This window comes from Opisthocomus hoazin, chromosome 19, assembly GCF_030867145.1.
Source record: "Opisthocomus hoazin isolate bOpiHoa1 chromosome 19, bOpiHoa1.hap1, whole genome shotgun sequence".
Lineage (NCBI taxonomy): Eukaryota > Metazoa > Chordata > Aves > Opisthocomiformes > Opisthocomidae > Opisthocomus > Opisthocomus hoazin.
The window spans coordinates 15119309-15138528 of NC_134432.1; the positions used below are offsets into that span (position 1 = coordinate 15119309).

The 19220-nt window shown below is 45.7% G+C and overlaps 1 protein-coding gene across 2 annotated transcripts; it reads left to right on the plus strand.

Annotated features, from left to right (window-relative positions):
- Positions 1–244: 244 nt before the first annotated feature.
- On the plus strand, positions 245–19003 carry SNAPC4 (small nuclear RNA activating complex polypeptide 4). 2 transcript variants are annotated; one of them, XM_075439503.1, is made up of 23 exons: positions 245–450; positions 974–1014; positions 2051–2209; positions 2662–2787; positions 3617–3695; positions 4232–4313; positions 5180–5284; positions 5871–5943; positions 6212–6376; positions 6610–6757; positions 7767–7873; positions 8159–8253; positions 8944–9038; positions 9671–9756; positions 10477–10887; positions 11886–11975; positions 12217–12460; positions 12559–12629; positions 12956–13054; positions 13280–13307; positions 13874–15981; positions 17308–17438; positions 18370–19003. In XM_075439503.1, the coding sequence occupies exons 1-22, from the start codon at positions 246–248 to the stop codon at positions 17425–17427; spliced, it is 4737 nt and encodes a 1578-aa protein (XP_075295618.1). In that variant the 5' UTR covers position 245; the 3' UTR covers positions 17428–17438; positions 18370–19003. The 2 variants fall into 2 exon arrangements, with proteins under 2 accessions (XP_075295618.1, XP_075295617.1); XM_075439502.1 differs by having other exon boundaries at positions 17308–17423.
- The last annotated feature ends 217 nt before the right edge of the window (positions 19004–19220 follow it).

Consider the following 19220-nt stretch of genomic DNA (forward strand, 5'->3'; position numbering starts at 1 on the left):
GTCGCGGCGCCTTTAAGGGCTGCGGGGCCAGGGCGGGGAGGGGGGACCCGGGAGCGCCCTCTCGCCGGCCACGTGCGCTGGCCCCGCCCCCCCGCGGAAGCTGTGGCGCGCTCGATTGGCTGGGCAGCGTCACGTGCGGAGGGGCTCAGCTGACCGCGGTGCGCAGCGGTGATTGGGCGGAGGGCGAGGGGGCGGGCCCCGCGGGCAGGCGGGGCGGGCCAGGCCCGGGAGCCCGCGGCGCCGCCATGTCCGCCTGGTCGGGCCCGGCTGGGCCCCGCCGTCCCCCCGCTGCCCCCGGCGCTGGGGCCGCGCCGTCCCCCGCGGCCCTCGACCTGAACGCGGAGCGGGAGAAGATCCGGCGGGAGATCGAGGAGCTGGAGCGGAGCCTGGAGCCCGGTGGGGCCGGCATCGGGGCGGCCGTGTCCGACGGCAGCCTCAGCTCCGGCGCGGGTACGGCGGGCCCGGGCTGCCCCCTCGGGCGGGGGGGGGGGGGGGTAACAAGCGGGCCGGTGCGAGGCCGCGGTCCCCAGACCCCGTCAGTCCCCCGGCCGGCCGGGCGGGCTCTGCTGTGGGAGCCGCTCCGCTGCGGCCTGCCCGCGCCGCCGGGCCTTCGTAGGGGGGGGGGGGGCAGCCGGGGTGTCCGTACCTCCGTTGGCTGCGCCCACCCCTCCGTGGGTCGTGCGAGGCCCGGTGGTGGGTGTCGGAGCTCTGCGGCCGCGCCGAACTGAGCCCGGGTGTCGCTGGAGAGCTGCTCGGTTTTCCTGCTCTCGAGCAAAACAGTGCGCGCGTGGGGTGTCACTGAATGCCATTTGCACCTGGCGATGTTGGCAGCGTCCAGAACCTCCGCCGGGCGGGTCTGAGCTGCTGTGGGGTGCGGCGTTCTGTGTGCTTTCATTGAAAACTCTGCGGTTCTGAAGCTTTCCTTTTCCTACCGCACTGCACTCAGCGTTTTTGTATTTTTGTTGTCTGACAGATGATGGTGAGGATGATGACTCAGACTCTCACGCTGAAATGGTAACCGTTTTCTCCTTAAGCATGTCTTTCCATCGCTCTGTTGAAGGGAGCAGGAGGAAGGGGAATTTCACTCTGTTCTGGGGAAATCTAGGCAGCTGGCTCAACTCCGTAGCTTGGGAAGGACTAATAATAGACCTGGAGGTTTAGTTATTCCTGCCCGGGACTTCGTTATTCGCGTGTAATAGAGAGACTTCTTCATGTGACAACAAATGAGGGAGATCGGAGGCCTCACTGCCGTAGTGCGTGCTGATCTCTGTCCCTGGAAACACAGCACCTTCTGGGGAGGTCGCAGAGCAGTGGTATGTCAGAAAGAAATCATCAGCTTGTGGTCGAGAAATCTTTTACTCCTTTGTACCTGAAGAATACTGGATTTGTACGTGAGGGGAAAATAACTTCTAAGACATTTTACAGATCTGTTTACCTTTGGTGGTGTTTTAAACATCATATTTTCTCAGACTTTTGATAAAAACACTTAGTAGAGAAATATTGTAACACCTGCGCAGCACAGGGGAGGAGAAGCTAGCTTGTGGAGACCCAGCTGCAGAGCACTTTCATGGAACAGTCAGCTCCACTTTGTGTCCGAAGCGTGTGGGGATAAATCACATGGGGGAAGAATTGCTTCAGCAGAAGCGCAAATGAGGTGGAAATTTGAAGGGGTGGTTCTGAGGTACAGATGTAGCAGGTAAGAGAGCTCCAGTGTAGAGTACTGTTTTGTAGTTTACTTCAGTTTTGCAGCTGATGGCACCAGACCAGGTGTTGGCAGGGTTCGGGGTCAGGCTTTGGTTCCAATGGCAGCAGGCTGAGCTGACGAAGAGGGCGAAGGGGAGCCAGGTGAGACCGCTAACTCTGCCTCTGGGAGCGTTCAGAACAACTGCCAGGGACAGACAAACAGCTAGGTGCCTCCGATTCTTTTGAAAACCAGTTTTGTAACATAATAGAATCACTTAGTTGCAAAAATAATTATGATACGTACCTGCTTTTAAAGCATGCATTTTTCTCTGCCTTCCCTCCCCTTAAATGCCTTATTTGCTTCAAGGAAACGCAAAGAGAAGACGACAGTAGCGATGACGATATTGAAAGTAGTCTGCCACAGGATCCAGAAACATGTCTGCAGATGAACCATGTGTACCAGGAAGTTATCCAGGAAAAGATTGAGGAAGTAGAGCTTCTCATTGCACAAAACAGAGAACAGCAGGTGAGCGAAACTGGAGTAAAATGTGCTTTTCTGGGTTGCCATTTGCCATCTTCCCCCACCCATCAAGCCCAGTAAAACTTACCTGGACATTCCTAATCCAGGCCAGGAACCAGGTTAATTTTCTTCATGGCAGTTCAACCCAACGTCACTTGACTGGCCTTTCGAATGGCTTGTTTACTGATGTTCCCATGCTTTCTGATCACCAAAAATGCTACGGCGAGGGTATTTTATATCTTGCATTTTAGCTTGTGGCAAGTTAGGTGGTTTTTTTAATCATCTGGAGGTTACTATACAAAGTTAGAAAGTTCCAAATTCTGTCGTACACCGATTTACTGTCTGGTGCTGCAAATTTGAACCCTGCCTGGGATGTTTGTGATGGGTTAGCCACTGCTCTCTGAAAGTAGGATTTTGAAGGAGACACTAATACTATTTGATTAATGCTTGTATTGCAGAAAGAAATCACATGCGAGCTTGGTGGTGCAAAAATAGCAAAGGCAGGAGATGGTAGAAATCTACCAGCAAATATATTTTTGGGTCATTTTATGAAGCCATACTTTAAGGATAAAACAACAGGAATTGTAAGTAAACATAACTAGGTTACCTATTGATATGTGTTTCAGTGATAGATTTAAATTGTAACTGTGTTACGTTTCAGCTGTGTGACTGTGAATGTCACTCCTCTGAAAGCTTTATTTCCTCACTTGTTGCTTGCTTACCCTTTTTTGGAAATGTTTATTCAACCCATGTCTGGCTGTGACGTCTGAAAGTGGGTTCTGAGGAGCGGCATTCCAGCCATGGAGCACTTGAACATTTTTGTTTTGAACTTAACTTTGATTGTTTGTCTTCGTCTCCACGATCCAATTCCATGCTGTTGTTTGAAGCATGTGGTGAAATCTGATTGCCTGTGAAACTGAGTTTTCTGTGGCAAACGTCACTACTTTTTTTCATGTGTTTTTAAAGGGTTGCTAGCAAAAGGAGATCTTGACTTTTTGTTGTAGCTAAGATGCTAGCTGTCACCATGCATATATTAATATAATATTCAAGCAGTGTCTGGTAATTTTTCTGTTAAATCCTACCCAAGTTGGTAGCGCATCTTAAGTAATACTTGTCCCCATGTCAAAAATGGTTCTTCAGCCAACTGTCAGCTGCGATGAACCGGCCTGGCTCTCAGCTGAGAACGTGCTGTGTAACCATGGACAAATTATTTGCTTGAAGTATCTGTTTGTATTTGTTTTCTTACGTCTTCTGGGGTATCTGTGAGCTAGTGCTAATAAAGGTAACTTAGCAGTTTGAATGTGACAGTCTGCACAAGTTTGAAATACCAGTCTTTTTTGTAGCCGTTCATGCTAGAGTTCTAAGAAGAAAAGGCGTTTTTAATGTGTATCTGACTCTGCTAATCTTCATCAGGGCCCTCCTGCCAATGAAGATGCCAAGGAAAAGGCAGCTCAGGGCATAAAATCCTTTGAACAACTGCTTTCAACAAAATGTAAGTCTATGTGCTGTTCAGTGTTCCATAAGAGCTATAACAAATGTATATTTTCATATTGTTAGTCCCCCCCCATTTGCAGTTAAATGTCAACACTTCTGGTATTTTATACTTGACTCAACAAAAAAAGTAGTGAAAAGTAAATGGGATGCTCTATAAATTGTTTCAGTGGTGATTAATGACTCCCTCCTGTCGTTTGCATTTGTTCTGATGCATCAACTCATGTGAGCACTCCAAAACCAAATGAGATCGTGCAAGGGTAGTGCTCGGATGAGAGGAATTCAAGGGACACTTACAGCTCTAGACGGTTACAAACACCGCGGTGATGATCTTTATTGAGGCCTCTTTGGAACTAAAGCTGAGCAAGAGGCTGTGACTTGCCCGAGTCAGACATGACACAGGTGATTTAGGTGGGGAACTCTTACTGAAGTCCTGGGGGATACTTTAGCAGGGATATTGAAAGCAGTGGGTTTCTGTTTTTCTCGGCAGTAGTTTTGCACTGGTGTCTGAACGCCCCATTGCCTTGTTTGGTTTAGGGAAAAGCAGAGAGAAGACGTTATTGCAGAAATCAGTAGTGAGTGACCGCTTGCAGCGCCTGCTTCAGCCGAAGTTACTGAAGTAAGTACTGTGCAAAAATCTTCTTTCTCCTGATGAGAACGTTATGTGCAAAGGAAGGAGAGGATACATGTGGAGGTTCTGCCTTGCTTCAGCATGCTCTCACGTTAACTGTTTGCAATTTGGTAAGGTTACAAAACACAGTAGAGAGACTTTGAATGTCACCGCTGGGCCTGGGAGAGCTGCTCTGTGGATTACAGCAGTGGTCCTCAAACTGCCCTGTCCTGTGGGCACCCGTGCAGAGGGTGACACTGTTGTAGGTAGCAGCATCTTGCGTTGTTGACATCTGTGTGATTTGTGCATGCACGTGGTACCCAGGGGTCTTGGACTGCAGTGTTGTGACCGTAAGGAAGAGGTTACAGCATTTGAGTTGGGTTGTAAACGCTTGACAATTGTTTTGTGGCTGTCTGGCAGGTGGAAAGCATCTTGCATTGTCTTGTATTACGGCATTCTGTAGCCATCCATTTCTTCCATTGACACAGTGGTGTAACTTAAAATAGTCTACAGGGCTTGAAGCTGAAATTGTGGTATGTAGCGAGTCATAATGGTGTGTCCAGGAGAGATTTCTGTGCCTGGAGCTGGTACAGTCTGTCTTTGTTGCTGTTGCAGCAACCATTGGTTCTCTCTGTACATGCCAGGATGGTTAATCTGAGACCTGTTTTAGGTCAATGATTTGCACTCGAGGGGCAAAAATAGGACGACGAGTGTGCCGTGTGGGGAAAACCTAGAAGAACAACGGTTTTGTGTAGTGTAGAAATGAAGAAAAGAATGATGCTGATGGGGAAACCACCTTTGCCATACGTCTTCTGATGCCATTGGCCTCGCCCCATCTGGTCATATTAAGTAATGATAAAAATGTCTTTGAACAGGATGAGTTACTGGAATCAGAAACTGGAAAAAGTCAAGACTGAAATGGAGAAACAGATCTTGGAAAAGCAAATCAAAGAAGTGGAGCAAGAAATAGAGGCAATTAAGTGAGAAGTTGTCTTTTTATGTTCTTATTGAAAATGCAAGTCTGTTCTTGGAGTTTACCTCTTAAAGTTCCCTCCTTCCTGGAGTACTTCTAGATATGACATGTGGAGAAAACTTTATTTGTGTTGGTTTGCAAAAAATTAAGGGCTATTCAAACTCTGTAGAGCTCTTGTTGCCACAGTTCGTCACTAAGAATTATGTTTTGGGTCTTGATATACAAATGTAGTATCTATAGCCAGTGCAGAGGTGCTATTTCAAATAGTTCTTGATTTAGCAACAAGGAAGCAGAGAGCTCAGTACAGCTGAGCTTTTGCTCATTAACATGTCTGGAGCAATTTATTTTGATACTGCATTAATGGTTTCTCCTGCTAAACCAACATCGCCTTGCAGGGGACTGTTTATCAAGAAGAAACATTGTTTTGGCAAAGTTACTGTGCTGAAGAGCCCAGTGCTTTGAGATAGTAGGTGTTCAGGTCTTGTGGAAGTCAGTAACGGGTGGGAGGAGTAAGAGGAAGCAAGATCAGGAAGACAAAGTGACTGTTTAATTAGCAATTCAATGCGGTTCTTTCTTTTCACCTTCTGCTTTAGCCAACTCCCAGAAAGTGACTTGTTAGGCACCAGATTCGATGAGCATGACTGGGAGAAAATTTCAAACATCCACGTAAGTTGGGAGATAAGTGGTTTTATTTCTTCTGATATCTGTGTCCCTTCTCTTGAGAATTACCTGACCTGGTCTAGTTTGCATCCTCTGTTCCCATCATGCATTTCTTGAAGTTGACTGTTAGGTGATCTCAACTTGTTAAATTTTATTATTTAGTTCTGGAAAACTTAGCAATGAGACGTGTCTGGAATGCAAAATATAGTCCTTGTATCGGTGTTCCTGTCAGTCCCAGCTACAAGACAAAACAGATTTTTGCTGTTTCTTTTAGTTTGATGGACAACGTAGTTCAGAAGAACTGAGGAAGTTTTGGCAAAATTGGGAGCATCCAAGCATCAACAAAAAGGAGTGGACTGAGGAGGAAATAGAGAGGCTCAAGAAGATAGCTGCTGAACATGGTTATCTGGACTGGCAGAGTATAGCCCAGGAGCTGGGGGTAAGTTCTGCTGAGCTCAGAAGCGAGAGGTGACAAGTCAGTTAATTCTGGCTTAACTGTGCCTCATGTCAATTTTCAGAAAACGATGTTAATGTTAATTCATTGTTCATTAATGCTCTTCTGAGACGCGTTCAAGAACAGTACCGAAATGTTTGGTACTTTAGTCTTCCCCTCTTGCCTTTTGTCTTCACAAATAACCAGTTACATGCGTATCTCTTTTTCCTTGTATTAAGACAAACAGGACACCTTTCCAGTGCTTGCAGAAATATCAAATCTATAACAAAGATTTGAAAAGGAAAGAATGGACCAAAGATGAAGATCAGATGCTTTTAGAGCTTGTTCAAGAGATGAGAGTAGGAAGTCATATCCCGTACAAGAAAAGTAAGTGACCTGCAAGTGAAAATGCCTTCCATTCACCTGTGGTTTTTTTTGTTCGTTCTCCCAGGCTTGTGTCTGTTAGTGTTTCTGCGTACTAGAGCACGCAGCCTGCTCTGGTTCAAGGAATTAATGAAGTTTTATTTCCTATGAATGTTTCTATTTCCAGGATAGTCACAGTTCTGTGTGTTCACATCACATTTCTAGTCTGTGATTGAGGCAAGGCACTGTTGTGCTGTGGCTCATCTGAAACTACGGATGTACTGATTTCTAAAAATGCCCCATTGGTGAGAGGAATGGAAGAGGACGGCTGAGTTTTCCCTCTCTTTTTCTGTGGTGGGAGCAGTGATATATGCCCTTCCTGTACCTGCCTGGAAGTTTCATTATATCAGCAAGAACTTAGTGTCTCTTGGAACCTCTGTCCATCTTTGAAATCTGGTTGAAACTGGCTGAGAGTTATTAATGAGTGCTGATGGTTGTGTGAGCTTTGTTTTTTGTAGAAAAACCATCAGAGTTCTTCCCTAGAAAGGCAATATTCGTGTGTGGCCAGCTGTTTTGGCAGTTTTCAGTGCTGTGCCCAGAAGCCTTTTCGAGGGGGTTGGCACTGCTGCTTCTGTTCCTCAGCAGTGCAGGACGCAGTACGGCTCGGGAGGGCTAGAGCTGAGAATAGCAACTGAGTACCTGGGGTCCTAAATCCAAGCTTGCGAGTGTAGCACCTGGTGTCTTGAACCTGTCGGATATGTGCTGGAGTGGGAACCTTGCCTAGTTCTCTGCTGTAGCAAGGTGGATTGTTGGGTCATCATGTGTCGGGTATGGATAGTGCTGTTAGAAATAGTAACGTGCTGGGTAGGCCGTACTCCTTCAGTTCTTGTGGCGTACCATTGTTTCAGTGTTTAAGCTGAGATTAAAATGGTGCTTATGGCAATCCACTGCTTGAAAATATCTGAGTTACGGTGTAAGTAAAGGAAGAAACATTATTTACAACAGACTTTAAAATACACCTTTGTGTTTTTAGTTGCTTATTACATGGAAGGAAGAGATTCTGCTCAGCTGATCTACCGATGGACCAAGAGCGTGGACCCCAGTTTGAAGAAAGGACCCTGGACACCAGAGGAAGATGCTGTAAGCTCCCTTCTCTGATGTCTAGAATTGTAGGGTGCCAAAGTGGGAAGGTTAGGCTCTTGAGATGTTGCATGGCTGCATACCCATGAGATATAACCGCGGCCCAAAGGAATGTAAAACAGACCAAGGTGGGCAGTTCACAAGTCATGAGGGCTTAGAAGCTCCCAAGCACTTCTGCTCAGAGATGTACAACACAGTGGAAACAAATACAACTGCTTCTGTCTCGGGCCTTTTAGGATTGTTACCGGTGGGAATTTCAGCTCTTGCTTTGTCTGATTAACATAGATGCTATTGGCTGCAGTTAAGAAGTATGGAGAGCGTGACTGGTATAAAATTCGGACAGAAGTGCCAGGGAGGAGTGATGCTCAGTGCAGAGATCGGTAGGTACGCTAAATGTAGCAACTGTGCTTTCAGGTTTATTACACAGAGCCAAGGTGCAACTTATTTTACAAATATGTTTGATTTGCTTAAACCAGTGTCACCTTAAGGGCTGTTTTGGGGAAGTGGTTATGGTCTAAATACAGTCTCTAACATTGTCTCCAAGTAACCCGGCATTTGTAGTTACACAAGTCAACAAGTTGGCATTGAGTTTAACGGAGAGGGCAGTGCATTGTTGCCCGTGGCGTGCTACTACCTCAGTACAGTTGCCTGTAGGTTAGCAGAAGTTGTGAAGGATGCAGTTCAAAATAAAGCAAAGGGGTCATTAAAGGTGAATGAGAGCGTGTAGGGGGGGAGGTTGTCATCCGTGTGTTAGCTGTGTATCTGTGAAGGTGATCTGGTCAGTGACCTCCTCCTCAGACCCAGCTTCAGGAGACTCAGAGTACAGCAAGTCCTAATTTCAGTGACCCGTTCTACAACTGCTTGTTGTAATTCTTAATCACATGGCCTGGTATTTTTGAGAACAAAGAGGTAGTAGGTGTGCTGCATTAAGGGAGTAGGGATGGGACCCCTTAGAAAAAGGGAAGATCTGATAAGGAATGCTGGCTTTGTTCCATCTTAGAGTATGCAGTGATGATCCAAACTGTACAAGCAGGATTGAATGTTCCTTACTTAATGTTTTCATTTTGAAGGTACTTGAAAGCATTGCACTGTGATGTAAAGAAAGGCAAGTGGAGTTTAGAGGAAGAGGAGCAGCTGATTGAACTGGTTCAAAAGCATGGCCTGGGTAAGTGTTCCTGTGGCTGAATCGTTGGAAGCTTAAAGAAGTGTGTATTATTAAGGAGTTTATCATTTCCGTTTTCTTCTCTCTTATTTTAAGCCCTGCAGCTGATAGTAGCAGGCTCTGCTCTGTACTGATGATTGCAGCCTTCCTTATATTGTGCAGCCTGTTCCCTGGAAATTCAGTTACTGAGGGATTGAGTAGTAAGGCGTTTGATAGCTGTGTCAGCAAGGTATCCGAGCTCTGACAGTGTAGAGGGGTGAGTTCCCCTCTGAACAGCCTGTGAAAGTCTGTTATTTCCTCTAAGACAACTTTTCCTTAACAAGTAGAATCTTTTCAGCACTCAGCTTAAGCTTTCTTCTAAGCAATCCCTTGCTGGTGCAAGGGAGTGTGTAGTTCTGCTAGGGTTTTCGTTCTTGGTTCATTTTCTGGTAGTTTCTAACTTTAGCTGCGTGTATAGCAGTGCAGAGTCTGATCAAAGAACACAAATGGGTGTTAAGGTTTTGAGATCCATTCATATAGTAACTCTGTCTCTTATACAAGGAAAGGTACAATATGTGTATAATGTTCTGCACTGAAAAGGCCTGTTGCTGGGTGCGTTGCATTCATAGGTACACTCTACTCTGCATCCTTTTTAGGTCGCTGGAGTAAAGTAGCTTCCGAGTTGCCTCATCGGACTGGCTCCCAGTGTCTGAGCAAGTGGAAACTCATGATTGGGTCTAAGGTATTGTAGAAAATGCTGCTGTGTTGCAGCCCCATCTCTTTAATTAAGATTCTCTAAACCAAAAGCAAAATCCTGTGAAATCAATACAAAAATTGCCATTGATATCACACAATCAAGATTGTCATGGGTGTTCATGGTCTCATTTTTTTGATGTGTTAAAACAACCTTTGCTCTGAAGGTCTGAAGTTAATTTGCTCTGTATTTGTGTATTGTCCAGAATTTCTTTATTGCCTTCAAGTGTCTGTAAGGATAGGATGTACCTAGGTGTTCGTGTATGTAACTCATGAGTTGCCAGCTTTGGTACCAGGCACTCCAGACATTCTGGCTACTTAAGACCATGTTAAAGACAGTCTTGTTTCCATCAGCAAAGCACCTGCCCTAGGAGGGGGTTCATGGAAACCCAAATGTGTCGAGATGGGGCAGCTGTGCTTAGTTTGTACTGCCCCATGCACCAGTTTGTAACACAAACTTTTCTCTTTCTGTAGCTTTTTCTTTGCATACAGGAATCTAAACCAATACAAATCTGTATCCAAAGGCAATTGTCAATTATACTGGATTTAGTTAATCTTGGCAGAATTAAAGCAAAACTGTCCATATGGAAGCCACGCCTTACTGATAGGATACTGCCCCATGAAACCTTTTAACTTGCTGATTTGAGAGATTTGCAAGTCAAGGGTGAATACTGGCTGAAACTTGTCTGTGCTTTTTTTGACTGAGAAGAAAAGATCTAGGCCAACAAAACGCCGACACGTGGAAGAGAGTTCCACCTCTTCAGAGAGCAGCAGTGAGGACATAGAACTGGACTTACCAGACAGTTCAGAGGAGGAGGCGACAAGCAAGGAGGAGGCGACAAGCAAGGAGGAGTGTGCATTTCCCAGCATTGATTTGTGGATACCGACACGCACAACTACGCCGGAGTCAAGCAAAGGAAGATACCAAACTCCATCCCTTTTCTCTCCTGAGAGTGCTGATGCAAGGACCGGTAGCAGTGAAGATCCAAGCACAACGTGTGATGGAGAGAAGGACAGAGTTGCCAATAAATCGTCGGAGTTGAACACCCTCCTGAGGGGTATTGCACGTCCACATTCAACGGACATCATTGTGAAGAATCCACAAGAAGTAATGAACAAGGTGAATCCTGGGATTCTCAGTCTGTTCTTGGTGGGTTTGGAGCTTGGATCAGAGGCAAATGGATCAGATAGCAAAATGTTTTTCATGCCTCCCTTGGCTGCCTTCTCACTGTGCCGCTGGGGGGTGCTGTTGGAGACCGAGCTGCGGGATTAAACAGAAATTTCTAGCGCTGCTTCCCCATGCATTGCCTAGAAAATAACTGTGTTCTTTCCTATCCGTAGTGTCACAGAAACAAAACTTCTTTTATATCTTCATAAAGCAGAATTGTCCGGTGAATCGTGGTGTCTTTCTACACCTGGCCAGGACGTATAGACTTAAAGTTTTGGAGAGTTCAGTTACACATCTGTACCTGATTCTGAGTTGGGTTTTCGCCGCGAATCAGGCATGGAAACAGTACAAACTCTCCTAGTACATTTTTGCAGAAAGAGCCTCCTTAGCAAAATATTAAATGTTAAAATTGCTATTTAAGTTCTTGTAAGCAAAAATGTTCTGACTTTTGTGTTAAGAATTGCACGTGTGCCTTAGACTGTGGGGCCAGCTGCACTGGTGACCGGTTTGTTGGTTACAGAAGTGGTGTGTTCTGGGGGTTCTGGTATGCAAGGGTTGCAAGTGCTTTAATTATGATTACAGATAGAGCATTATTTTACTAGTAGAAGTTCAGGGAAGAGTCAGTGGCTTTTCCAAACCTCTTCCTGTCCCTTCCCTTGTACTGTTAAGCCAAAAAATGCAGAGTCATGCAAAAAATTTGGACCCTCAGTGTGGATTTTTGTAGATACTTCGCACAAAGGCTTTTACGAAGTAGAGATTTGGTATTGTGATAGTGCACAAGGACTGAAAGGTAAGGTTAGCATCTCCACTTCAGGGATGATTTAATTTAATAAGGTACTTCCAACAGCAGGAGTGTTGAAAATTCTTGTACCTTCTGTGTATAGTCAGTGCAAGTCATTTTCTGTGAGATACTTTCCCTTTTATCTTTTCTTGTATGCTTTTCTTTTAAGGCTTCCAGATGTGGAAAGCAAGTGCTACGGGTTAGTCTGGAGGATGTGAGAAGAGTACTGAGAAATAACACGTGCTTTCAGAGGAGACTTGTAAGTGCCTCTTCTGTCTTGTTTGCTCTCGTGACGTGAGCGCTGTCAGGCTGTATTTAGTGAGAAATGTTTTTTGATAGTCACAAATCTTCTTGCGCTGTAGTCTCAAGACAAAAAGCTCATAAGGTTTGGTTTGGTTTGGTTTTCTTCCCCTGACTGCCCTGTGAATAGTTTGTCCTGGGACTAATTATGGTAGAACCTTACTAATTGGAACTCTAATTATGTATTTGTTCATGCACAGCAATCAAAGATACTAAAACCTTCTGCCACTGTTGTAACAAAAATACCTGGAGTTAGTACTTCTGCTGGCCAGAAGCTTCAGGGGCTGCAGAACATCTCAGAGAAAACTTACCGTCAGGAGAGAGAGCGTTTGAGAAGAATGAACCTTGACAGAAAGCTGCTGATGGCCGTGACACCTTGGGTGGGCAATGTACTACTGCCTTGCGCCTTGCAAACTGGGAAGATGGCCTTTCATCACACAGAAGGTAGCGGTCACCCCTCAGGGATAGTACTCTCCTGCGTTTTGTCGCTTCTTTCTGACGTCTTGTAAGTGAATGATTTTGATGTTGGACTTTTTTTCTAGCTGATTCTATTAAAGAGAAGATTAAGTCAATCAGTCTCACGAGCACTCCCCTGTTCACGCTTTTAATTCAGGTAGGTTTTACTGTCTTAGTAGTATTATCTGCTTTCAAACAGTGGTAATCTTTATTTCTGTATTTGATGCTTAAATAAATGGTTTATTTTTGTTCCTTAAACTAATCATCTAGTTACTGGATTAATCTGACCTTATGGCTTGCGTGTGATGTGTCTTAAATAAAACCTGCATCTGAAATATGATGCTGTGAGGGCTTTTTCTGTAAGTGTAAAAATGTCCCCAGAATATTGCATGTGAAGCCTCTCCCATCCATCTTGTTTTGTCACTGGCTCTACCAGAACATTTTTGTTCTCAGTCAAATGTTAATGAAATTCTCATCTTGCAGCTCTTTCAGATTGATACCAATGGCTGCATGAAGATTATTCGTGAGAGAAGGCTAAGGCAGTCAGAGCTTCTTAGGGCTAATGCAAGAAGGCCTCAGCAGGTATTGCACAGTTTCTAAGCTTTTCCCACTGAAGCCTTAAGTAAAGTAGAGATTTTTCATTATGTGTGGCCAGTGGCGCTGTTTGTGTGTGTGCATTACCAGTTTGGTTCAGAAGCGTAATAAAATGCACAGGATGTTGGCAGATGTGGGTTTGATTCACATCTGTGCTGTTTAAATGATCTTTAGATATCTCAGAAGTATAATTTAATATAATTTTTTTGGCAGGCTTCCCAAAATATGGAGACTTCTTCAGGTACCTACCAGAACATTTATTTTTATGATGTACAAGAACCTTCACTTAATTCATCACCGTTACATTAATGACCAATGTAACTGAAGGAGAACTTTTGGAACAAAACTACATTATCATGCTCATTTTTGCTAGCTCTTGGATTTTCAGCTATTGGCTAAATATGTTACCTTTTGGTAAGGACTTGAAAGAATACCGAAGGGCTGGGGGACCGCTGGCACTGACCAAAACCCTGGGTGGTTGTCATCCCGGCTGGGTGCGAAGTGCTGGTGTAGCGCTGACCAGTGCAGTTCCTCGTGTGTGGTGTTAAGGTGCGTTCCTAGCCCATCTGATTTCTGGGGAAAATCACATCGTTACTGAACAAGTGGTAAGCTTGCTGCATCAGAGTTATCTGAAGGATGTCAGGATGGGGCTTGATAAAATCAAGACTATAGTGTTGTAGAAGCTCTCACAAACAGGAATTTTGCTACTTCCTGTGCAGGGTACTTGATGCTTAGTAGCTAAGGAATGGATTTTGAAAATACTGTTCAATTTTTTTTTTAATATATTTTATTTGCCCTCCTCTATAGGCAATTCATCACAATCTTGTACTCAGAGGAGCTCCCAAAGGGGCATACCAAGGAGTGCTGTCAGGAGACCTGTTGCCTTAAAAGCAAGGGAGACTTCTGCTGCCGCCTTCGAGAGCAGTGCTCCTGCCATGCAGGGAGCTCTTCCAGCCCAAGTGCAAAGGCAGAAGCCTAAAACTGTCTCAGAGTTACTGAGGGAGAAGCGGCTAAGAGAATCCCGAGCTAAGAAAGCTATGCAGAGGACAGTGTTCGTTGCCCCTCAGATGCTGGTTTCAGGGCCTCTGATAATCCAGCACCCCCCACAGCAAATCATTCCTTCTACACAAGCAGGGAGCAAACCTGCAGGAATTGACTGCACAAACAGCCAAGTACAGAGCACACCAGCTCCGTTGCCAGCGTTTACTTCTGTTGCAGGTTCAGCTTCCACCATGGTTGTGCCTGAAAACCATTCCTTGTCAGTGCCAGAAATGGGGGAAAGCCCCGGTTCCTCACAAGGGACAGAGCTACAATCCAGTAAGGAAGCAAAAGAGCAATCTTTGGAGAGTAGCTGTGAAGGAGGGGCTCTTCCAGGCGTGAATCCAGCTGCAGCAGAGAAGGCCCCGGATCAGGGAGGGTGCAATGGTCAGGTCCTAGCTGGTAGCTCAGCTTCAGTAGCTTTGCAAAACCAAGCTTTTGTGCCACATCAAATTACAGTGGTGCCTGTTGGCATTGAGTCTGGCACCAACAATTTGTCTCTTTCCACACCAGTTACTTGTGAGCTGAACAGTAACGGGCCGCAGCAGAGGCCAGTCAGTCTCTTGCCTGCTCTTGTAACTCCGCAGACTGGTTCGCATTTGATTCCCAACAGCATACTGCCTTTCACGTGGGTTGTAACGCCACAGGCTTTGCTCCCCACCGCTGTACAAACTGTGGTGGGTGTTCCCCAAGGACTGCCAGCTGCTGCTGTGAGAAACCAGTGTCAGACAGCTGTGACTTCCGGTGGCAATGTCTCTGGCTTAGGAGTGCCTCCTGTACCAGCTGGAGCAAATACGCCTCGCCCCAGCGGTGCAGAGGCAAAAGCGCCAAGCGCCCAGTTAGCAGAAGGGGTACCTTTGGGAAAGGCAGCTAACCATTCCATGCTTCTGCCTGTGACCTCAGCGAGTCCCGGATGCACCACCTCCAGCCTGTCTTCTGCAACGCCTGCGTGCTCAGACGGTTTCTCCAAGGCTTCTGACTCCTCTGCGGCTCAGACCGCTCTCCCAGCTGGTGCACCAGCCCTGCGTGCTGTGCTGCTGCCTCAAACGCAGCTGCCTGCAAGCACTCAAGGGTCTGATGCCCAGTGTGTGTCGAGTCTTGCTGGCTTGGAAAAGAGCCATGGCTCCATGACAACAAACGGATCATCTTCCAGTCCGGGCATCGTCACGAAAGAGATTGCTCTCCAGCCAAGAGATCCAGTTCCTCATAACAATGTCCCAAGGAACTCTAACTGCTTCGTAGCTCAGTCATTGAAAAATAGACCTATTGCCTCCAAACCACCGACTGTGCAGCCCGCTGACAGTCCACCCCAGCCAACCACTTCCAGCGCAGAAAAGAATCTCCTTGACTTTAGCCTGATTTCCCTCGAAGATGAGGGGGTAGTGAAGGAGTGGCTGAGTGGGAAACAAGGTGTCCAGGTACCATCACTGCAGACCAGGTTGCCTTATCTGCCACCTTTTCTGTGCAACGTAAAAACCCTCTCGGAGCTACTTCTGCAGAAAGCAGCTCTAGAAGAGCAAGCGGCATGCCTTCTGCCTTCCGATGCCAATCAGGATGAGGGCACTGGGGTCGATTTGCACGCTATCACAGAACTGGTGCAGCAGAAACTCGGCGATAACCCTGCTTTCCTCCTACTGAAAGCCAGGTTCCTAGCAGCCTTTACTCTCCCAGCTGTACTAGCAACTCTGCCTCCTCCAAAAGTGACAACTACTCTGTCAGCCAGCAGGAAGCAATATGAAGAGAGTGATGAAGAGGAGTGGCAGAGTGAGAAGGAAGTGTCTGAGGAAGAGAGCTGTGGGGATGAATTAGCAGGTGTACGGCTGGATGGGACGGGTGGTGACGAGCCTGGAGACAAAGACCCTGATTTACTAAATCAGGTAAAATGGAGTTGTTAGGGACCAAAAGCAGAAAGCTACTGTGGGCTAAATATTGCTCTCACTGGAATCCAGGGTGAAACCCCCACTGTTCCAAAGTTTAGCAGAAATGTGGGCCTTTTGAATAAGCATAATTTTGCAGCTGATAAAAAAAAAAAAATCTCTCTCGCTCAGCTGGAGCCCTTAGCCCTCACAAGAGTAAAAGCCTGTGTTTTATGTAGCACGTTAAACTTGACATGATAGTTTCCAAAAGTGGGTATCAAAGTTCCTTTCCTCTTACAGTTTATAATCTGCTTCACTGACTCCTGTATTTTTGAAATCAGGCCCTTGTTTTTCATTGTCTGTGTCCTTTAAACTCCAGAAATATCAGGGGAATTGTGTACGTTTGCTCCTATTGCCATTTGAGGTCTTTGTCACGAGTGGTTTTATATGACTAGAGATTATTAGAGTATATGGATCGATGTAAACTGTAATGTCAATCTAAAATCAGTCTCTGATTTTTAAGCTAAATCCGTTACTGCCCAGCAGTGTTTTCTACCGAATATGCCAGGAAGCTGTGTAGCTCAGACTTGCATTTCAATTCATTGTGGCTCCGAAATAAGCAAACAAACTACTAATGAAGATGAATAAGGCTGTTTCTACAGAAAGATGGCAAAGCCGCCTAAAAATCAGAGCTTTCCCATAGTAAAAGCCAGCAGTTATCTTTCTGTTATCTCTGACTTTTGGATCTGGGCTAAGTTCGGTGTAGGTTGAACTGTGAGCAGTTGGTCCAAAAGTCTACAGCAGTTCTTCACTGCCTGGTAGCTTCACTGCCAGCCTCTGTCCTGTGTCGTCTCTGACCAGGCTCCTTCCCGCTCCTTTTATTAACGCTGTAGCCAGGTTGTTTTCCTGATGCTTTTCAGTTAAAAGTTTGTGGTAAGGGTATGTTTTATGAGAAATCAAGAGTTTGTGTTGACCCATGTTGTCTGGGGCACTGTCTGGCTCCAGCAGTGAAAGCGAAACCATCGCTTGTGGCAGGCCTGCAACCTCTAACGAACGGTTGTGCCCAGACAGGAGCTACAGCAGCAATTGCTGTAGGCTGGTAGTGGTAGCAGAAGCAGAAGTAGTGCCAGTGTTGGCTGAAGGTTTCGCTCTGAAAACTTTAGGAAGTTTTGTGCTTGCTGTGACACTGGTAATGGTGTTGGTGTCCCATGCTTAATTTTGAAGGTAAATAGAAGATTGTTGTGGAAAGCTTGCTGAGCTCCCTAAAACAGAAAGATGGCAGGAGGGGTTCTTCTGCAATTCTGCTAGTTCTCACGGTGTTGATAGTCTCTTCTGCTTATGTTGCAGGGCATCGGAGCCGAAGAGAGTGCTGCGCAGTCTGTCTTGGCCTCCTGCACTGATGTGGCTGATGCCAGTGCTCCTCAGATCAGGAGAAGTGCCCGCTTCAGGAAAAGGAGGAGGATGTAAGAAGGAAATGTGTTAGTAGCTACTTGGTGAATCTTGTATTTCTTGTCTGAGAAGAGAACTTGAAACACATTTGTCTGTGACACAGCTTAGACAATGAATCATGACCCTAGGAAAGGACTGAAATTATCTCGACTTTTGTTCCCTTAGGACACAGAGTTCTACACTCAGCCATTAATCATAGACTAAAGCTAATACTTTGACTTTCAGGGGGAGGGAAAGTTGTTGTCTGCCTAAATTATATACAAAAGTCATGAAGTTCAAACATCTGGCAGCCTTTTAGTCCGTGTTTCTGCCTACCGGTGTTATACCTAGTTGGCAGCACTCTACAGGCTTCGCTGCTAAAATGAGATTAGTAAAGGGTCATAATTGGTGGGACAGGAAAGCCTGGGCAGCTGCGGCTGAAGAGAGGGTTTGTGTGTGAGAGTGCTGAACAGCAGAAGCTGAAGTAAATGCTTGCTGCAGGTTCCAGCAAGCTGGTGGTACGCAGCCCTTGCTCAGGGCTGTCAGGCAGTCCTCTGGATCCTGGGCAGGTAGCAGCAGCGCTTTGTGTGGTTTGCCTTGTGTAGCCTGGCTCGGGAGTATTGAAGAACAGTATTAAAAACTGGTGGGAAGGTGGGGCTGAAGACCGGTGGGTACTTCACTGGAGTTTCTCTTTAACACTTGGTCTTTAATCAGCCTGGGGGGGTGGGGTTTCCCTGCTATGTGGCTTCATTTCTCTCCATGTATAACGGGACACCTTCTGTAGGGTGCAAGTGTGTGATATCTTCATATACGTTGAGGCTTTTAGTGAAATAAACCAAATGAACATGAGTGGTGTTTGATTCGCATAATTGGCAGAGGAGACTGACTGGGTTTTTTCTTTAAAATTGGTTTTAGAAACCAAAAGGGTAGCTTCCCTATAAAAATGCTGTGACTAAAGGAGTTGTTTGTGCTTTGTTACAGAGTCACTTGAATGAGGTCTGCCTTCCTGCATGGCAGCTGGAGATACTCTTTGCACTGTTCACTTTTAACACTTCCAACAGACTAGATGGACCTGGGGAAGAGAGGAAGATGGCTGGACTGGTTTTCCTGTCGCCTAACGAAGTCTGCATCTCTAGACAAGCTGCAAACATGAAACAAAGTGGCTCGAGGGAAGTCTTTCAGGCATAGACCAATCCTGTTCTCTTTCAAACTAGCACCTGGCATAGATTCCGAGGGGGAAGATTGCTGGAGGTCTGGGGAAACCAGCAGTGATGGTTATTTATTTCCTTTTTGTGTTAGCCCTTATTTATGTGAGTGTTTTTCCATGTTCAGAATATGTTGTTCATTGGGTGGGTTTTTTGGTGCTGTCACAGTGGTTTTGTTTGATGGCTAACTGACTGAATACTGCTGAATAAGCAACAGATTAATTTTGTATCAAAATGAGTCTTGAGTATTTGTTGAAATACAGATGTTTTATTTTTCTCACTTTAAAATTACTGATGCATTCTGTGTGGTTTTTTTTCTGGTAAATAGTGCTTTTAATAATGTGTGTATGAGTGTGATTGCTAATGAGAAAAATGAAGTTTGCAAGCTTCATGAAAACCAGGGAGAATGTGGGAAATGAATATGCATGTGGCTAAAACTGCGGGATTGAATTAGGCTTGGATTCTTTCTTGATTCTTCCACAGCCTGCCCCGTACAGACATTAGCAAATCACTTAACAAAATCTTGTTTCTTCATTCACAAAACAGCAATTTCTGTCTTAGAGAGGTGCAAAGCTAGCTGAGTCAAAGCTGATAAAATGTTGTGGGAAAGTGCTGCAGAAAGCTTCA